This window comes from Halichoerus grypus, chromosome 1 (assembly GCF_964656455.1).
Source record: "Halichoerus grypus chromosome 1, mHalGry1.hap1.1, whole genome shotgun sequence".
NCBI classification, from domain to species: domain Eukaryota; kingdom Metazoa; phylum Chordata; class Mammalia; order Carnivora; family Phocidae; genus Halichoerus; species Halichoerus grypus.
The window spans coordinates 4,136,321-4,142,403 of record NC_135712.1 but is presented as its reverse complement, the minus strand read 5'-3'; the positions used below and the strand labels follow the sequence as shown (position 1 = coordinate 4,142,403).

General features: G+C 55.3%; 1 protein-coding gene across 2 annotated transcripts in view; it reads right to left on the bottom strand.

The window, feature by feature from the left end:
* Window positions 1-1,290: 1,290 nt before the first annotated feature.
* Window positions 1,291-6,083, bottom strand: part of PRDM15 (PR/SET domain 15) — a 65,860-nt gene continuing 61,067 nt past the window's right edge. For both annotated transcript variants that reach the window (XM_036097267.2, XM_036097269.2), the window contains 2 exons: window positions 5,694-5,903; window positions 1,291-4,716 (listed from right to left, as the gene is read on the bottom strand). In XM_036097267.2, coding sequence (XP_035953160.2) covers window positions 4,231-4,716; window positions 5,694-5,903 — 696 coding nt within the window. In that variant the 3' untranslated portion in view covers window positions 1,291-4,230. The remainder of the gene's footprint in view (window positions 4,717-5,693; window positions 5,904-6,083) is intronic.

Below are 6,083 nucleotides of genomic sequence, written 5' to 3'. Positions count from 1 at the left end.
GACGGGGCTGTTGGCTTACGTGGGCGCAGTGGGAGAGGGCCAGCTTTGGGGTCATAAATCCCACAGGTTAGACGCGCCGAGCTTGGTGCTGAGATGTCCAGAGACGTGGAGAGGAGCTGGTGCACTTTGCTTCAGCGAAGGATGCAGCCAGCGTCGCCCCTCCGCAACCCCCACAGCATAGGTGGGATAAGCTCCTACTGTGGCCCTGCTAATCTAGAGACAGGAAGTGTGCGGGGCTGGGCTCTCTGTGAGGACACGGGGTGGGTCTACGTCCCACCGAAGGGGATCCGTCTGTACGGAGCGGATGTGGGCAGGCAAACCTGTCGGTGGGGAAAGAGGAGGCTGCTCGGCTCAGAGCAGCAGGACGCGCAGTGCCAGGCTTGGGGTGTGGTCTGCGCCCAGGGACCACGGGGCCGGCTCTCTGTCCGGGCCACCTAGGGCCACTGCTGGATTATTCTACCTGCTGCACCTGCCGCACCACCACACAAGCTCGTTCCCCCGCCGTCGTTCCAGAACCAGGGCCCCTGAATGTCGCTGCGCTCAGGTCCCCCCGTCGTACGGGAGTTGGTTTCCCGTGTGCGTGGAAAGACTATTCACAGATTGCTGTTGTTAGTTTCGGTCCCACCACGCGGCGGTTAGCGGAGCAAATTGCTTCTCGGTATCCATACTTCACAGAGAAGTCCCATGTGTCTGAGCAGCAATCCCTCTTCCTTTGAAGTGTTCTGAAAGGCTGCACAGACAGCCACGGGGTCTGGCACACACAGCAAGGGGCTCCCCCTGGGCCGGAGGGCAGATGAGAGCTGCCCCCCGAAGCTCCCGAAAATACGATTAATGGATCTAAGACAGGCTCTCATTGCTCAACTCCCTAAACGGCAGATGGCACCTTAGGCGTTTCATAACTTTACCATGACCGCTCCTAACAAATCGGAACATATAATTAAATGTTTGTCCGATAACGTAAGGGATCGTTCCAGGGCCCCTGGCCAAAGAAATGCCCTGCTTTTCGGTTCTCCCCTCTCTGGCTGCTCCAGCTTTCCCTGTCCATTCTCCCCTGATCTAAGCTTTGCAAAAAATGCCCACATGCACCTTCTTCATTGCCTTTTTTTAACCCCCTGTGAAAGCTTCTGACAGCTCAGTATGTCCGGGAACATTTCAAATGCCCCGAAGACTGTATGGGTTCCGGGCTGGGCAGGAAACACGACACAATGGGCAGGGGAGCCACAACCGTCCTCAAATGACGCCCAGTGTGTGATGACACGGGACGGGCAGTTTGGGCAGAGGGCCAGCAAGTGAAAAACACAGGTCACTGCACCTTTTATTTGTCATTATACAAACTGATGGGACACAAAACACACTCAACTTCTCAAAACAGTCTCAATGCCTTTCAAAATCCCACGGGACGTCACCGACGATGCCGTCTTGGGCTGAGAAGCCATGAGCTCTACGCCTTCGGACGCCGTGGCCGGAAAGAACGCGTAAGGTCCGTGACTCTGCCCCCCACACCCGGGATTCTCCAAGGCGGGCTCCTGTCGGGCACGGTGAGGTGGCGCCCGGCACAGGCCACGCGTCCCCCGCGAGCGCCGCTCCGGAGACCCAGTCCCCTCCTCGCCACCGTGGCCTTGGATCCAGCTCCGCGAGATTCACACCGTGAAAGTGACACGGAACTACACAACTTTACAAATCCACAGGTCACGAGTAAGTTCCCGAGATATCTTAGAATAACCAACACGGACTCACAGAGCTTGGTGGCCGCTCCTATGAACATAGCTGTCCACCTGGGATCGGTCGAAAATTTAAACACTTCCCATCAGTACACAGGGATGTATGTGCAGAACAATCTACAGTCGGGGACTCTCTTCGCTGAGTGGCACTTTTTTTTTTTTTTTTTGCTCCCCAGTCCCTTGTATGCAAATTCATAGCAATGGTTTTAAGACGACAGGGACCTATTTTGCCTCCCATAGTGACCCTATTAAGACCAAGTGTGTCTACAGAAAACTCAGGAGCGAATCCGATTTTTATTCAGAGTTCTAACTGATGGTTACACGAAGGATCGTTCCACTGGTGTGTGTGAAGGAACAGTGGGAGGGCACCAGGGCCACACAGCCTACACGAGGTGCTTTAAAAACATCTGATGCATCCTTACTCCAGGCACGAAAACAATGTCTTTAAAAAAATAAAATTGTGATTTAAAAGGCCTTTATTACACCGGGACGAGGAGTAAGAGATAAAGGCTAACAGAGGATTAATCGTGTTTGTATTTTTAGTTGGTCATTCACCCTTTCTATGCTGCAAGAGCAAAAAAAAAAAAAAAATTGTCAGTGATTTTTTAAAAAAATACGTTAGGAACCTTGGTGCTCTTGATGATCCCGTGGGTACCCAGACCATTTATATTTGGAGAATGAAGACAATATTTTAGAAAATATATCACTCCTAGCCCAAGTTCATTTGATGAAACTATTGTGTATAAAGCAGTTAATTATATACATAAATAACATAAAAATAATTATCATAAATTAAAAAGTCAAATAATCTCCCACTATGAATTCGACCGCCAGGTAGGAGACAGAAGTGTGACTGAGCTGTGTCTGGAGACCCTCTTACGTACTGCATGTGTGAGCATCTCCGTAGTTCTGAAGGCATGCATTGCACGAAACAAATTCTAGCCCTAGCCTCAGAATCTTGCTACTCGGAATAAAGTGAAGTGCTGGGAAACTTGCATTTTGCAGAACGAATCATCCTTAGCCTCACCGGCAACACAAGATTCCTCCGGCCTATGTATCCACTTCTTGACTCCTTGTCGTTCTTTCCTCCACGTGGATCTCCCAAGGAATATAGGATGCACGATAAAGAGTGAGGAGGCCAGAATAAGGCAAATGTTATGATGTCATTGTGGACAGCGTTACAAGGTATCAGGAGGGTAAACACTGAGCCCCTGTGTCCCTGGCTGAGCAGCAGGAGGGCGTGAGCCTGGCCCAGCGCCTCTGACAGGTGCTCACATGCGTGAAAGCGCATGTCCCAGGGACGGAGACGTGGCTGTTACTCGGCACGTTCGTCCACGAAGGCTGTTCACGCTTCTCCTCGTGAACTAACCTCTTCTGCTTTCATTGCTGCCCGGCAGGAAACGGCAGTACCTCTGTACTTCAGAAAAACCTCTATTTTCCTGCTGTGAAGAGCCAAGCTCGTTCAACATTCTTCTAGAACACTGGTCTTAAAACACGTCAACCTTTGGAATTCAGTTGTGACAGAAAGAAAACACGAATTTCTTCCCTGTTCTTCGGTGGGTTTGGCTGAGTCTCAGCCGTAATAAATATATTTGGCTGGCAGAGGATCCCCAGGCAGCTCTGCAGGAGCCACCAGAAGGGACTTGTCACACGCGGTGCTGTGTCCCTTGTGCTTGAGAAGCCATGCAGAGCTGCACGCGGACCAACATTCCTACAGTGCAAACGACTTCAGCATGTTAAAAATCAAAAACAACGTGGCCACGACAGTCTTGAATACATAAGCTTGAAATAAAGTAAAAAAAAAAAAAAAAGATACAAAACATCGATCCACGTTATGTTACAAAGACACCTCTGAGGCCCGAGTCAGCGACCCCAGGGACCCCTCGCCCGGACCGACTGCGCCCAGAGGGTCGTCCGCGGCCACAGGGTGCCTTCTCACACATCTTCGGCCCAAAGTTGTATAACAAATTTGACTCAACTCAAATTTCAAAGAAAATAAATGTCACTTTAACGTCTAACTGCTCATTCGCCAAAAACACCCAGAAGCGAGAAATCGGGAGTTTCCTCGCGGCGCGCTGCCCCGTGGGGATCCTCACTGCGTCCCCCGCTGCGGTAACTACGCCCTGAAGGAGGCAGGCGAGCCACTGTGTTCCTCCTGACATATCACTCGCCTCTCTGCTCCCGCTTGCCCCACTTTCCCAGAGCCCGCGTCCCCCAGACTGAGTTCTGCTGGGGGCGGCCGCCGCGACAAGGCCGGGCCAGTGACGCGCCACCTTGCTGGGCACGGGCCGCGCGGCTGGCACGTGCGGCCACCTGCCGGGGGTCACTCGAGGCGCGCCGACAGACTGTGATGCCGGGCGGGGGATCCGGGGAGAGCTCTGCAAAGCTAAGTCAACCTCACATTGCCATAATGATTTTTTTTTCTCGGTTTGGTATCCAGCAAACGAATCTCAAAAATAAAAAAGAACAGCCGTGTGTCGGTCTCTGTCTGAGTTCCGGGGCGCGCGACTCAGTAGCTGTACATCTGCTGCTGGGGCTCGGCCTGCGCCTGCGGCGGGGGGGGCGCCTGCGGCGGGGGGGGCGCCTGCGGCGGGGCGGGCGGCAGGACGTCCGTCTGCGGCACCGCGCGCCACGTGAGCGGGTGCTGGTCGCCGAGCTGGTTCCCCAGGGGCGTGATGGAGTTGACCAGCGTGGTCAGATTGATGAAGTGGGCGACGGACTGCGGGTTCGAGGCTTCGGGCTGGGGGTGGATGTGGATGTCGTTCGGGCGGTTGTGCAGCATGGCGGAGCCGCTGACCGTGTCAAAGGTCACGGTCAGGATGGAGTTGTCCAGCTGCAGCTGGCGCTCCGGGGTGCTTAGGTGCCCAACGGCCACGGGCTGGAGACTGGTAAACTGAGTGCCAGCGGCGGTGGTGATAGGGGTCACGGTGATGTTGGTCAGGCCCACTGAGCTCGACGGAGTGGTCACGTTGGGGTCACCCAGGGTCACTACCACCTGCAAGGGTCACACACAATGCAGGACCATTAACAGTCTGCAGAACGGCCAGCGGCAGAGCCTTCCGCTGCAGGAACCCCATGCCTGGCCCCCCGCCTGGCCCGAAGGAAGACAGGAAAACGTCTTTTGGTGAAGGATTAAACCAAGTTAGTTTTGTCCCAGAAAAATAATTCTAGTGAAGCAGAGCAGTAAGATACAGACAGGACCACGGAGCCGCTCGCTGAACCGAAAAACAAAAGATCTCACGGGCCAGGGCAAAAACAGAGGAAAGTAACGACGAGAAAGGCAGAAGAAGGCGCGCTCTGCGTTTTCCGGTCGCTCCTCTGCCGCACCTTGTCGCTGGCGAACGAAAACCCCAGCGATCAAGCTACAAAGAGCAACCCCCACATCTGCGGCACCAGGAGTGAGAAAATCCAGGAGAAGCAGCATCTTCTCCACGGAGAGGAACGAACAGCCAAATAAGTGAAAGAATGTCTGCGGTTACGATTAGCGCCCCAAACCAAGTACGAGACACACGTCGGTGAGAGAATCGCGAGCCTCAAAACCAAAGAGAGCGAATCGGAGGCTTCCGTTAAAAGCAGCAGACGGGCTGGCCACGTGCATCTCTGCTTCCGCCGACCCTCCAGGGACCTCGGGTGTGACCTCACCAGGGGCAGATGCAGCGGGCCCCACTCCCACGCTAAGGGGACACACGTGGGCCTCTTATAACCCCAGAAACCACCCGGTTCCCACGCGGGCGGGGGCGGCTGTCCCGCCCAGGCGCCACGGTCAAGCCGCGATTCACAGTGACAAGTGTGACCTCTAGATCTGAGCTGGGAAGTGCGTCGCTGACGCTGGCTTATGGGAGAAGTGCCCCGTGGAGCGCCCGCCACCGCGGGGCCCCGGCCAGCATCAGCGTGTCCGCAGGGGTACGGGTGAGGTCCCCGCGCCCCCCAGCTGCTCCCCCGGATGCCCCGCCCCCGCAGGAAGGGGACCACCTGCTGGATGCTCTGCACCGCGGAGTCGGTTTCGTCCCCCACTCCCGACAGCACGGGCTCCTTCTCCGAGTACTCGCTGAAGGCGGCCTCCTCCGGCCCCGGGGCTCCCGCCGCCTCCACCTCCGGCTTCTGCTTCCTCTTGTGGGCCCTTCTGGCGGCTTTCACGTGCTTCCCCTCGGCCAGATCTTCCTGCTTCAGACTCAGTTCAGGCTGCAGGAACACAAGTTTTTGCAACATCCGGGTCACTGGGCTGTGTCCCCATGGTGGCCACAGAGGTCCCAGCACGGTCCCCGGACATGGCCCTAGGAATCGGAGTGACCACAGCAAGTCTGCTCACATGTGCTTCCAGAGATGGGGCATGTTCCTGTTGGATTCACTTTCTTTCAAAAA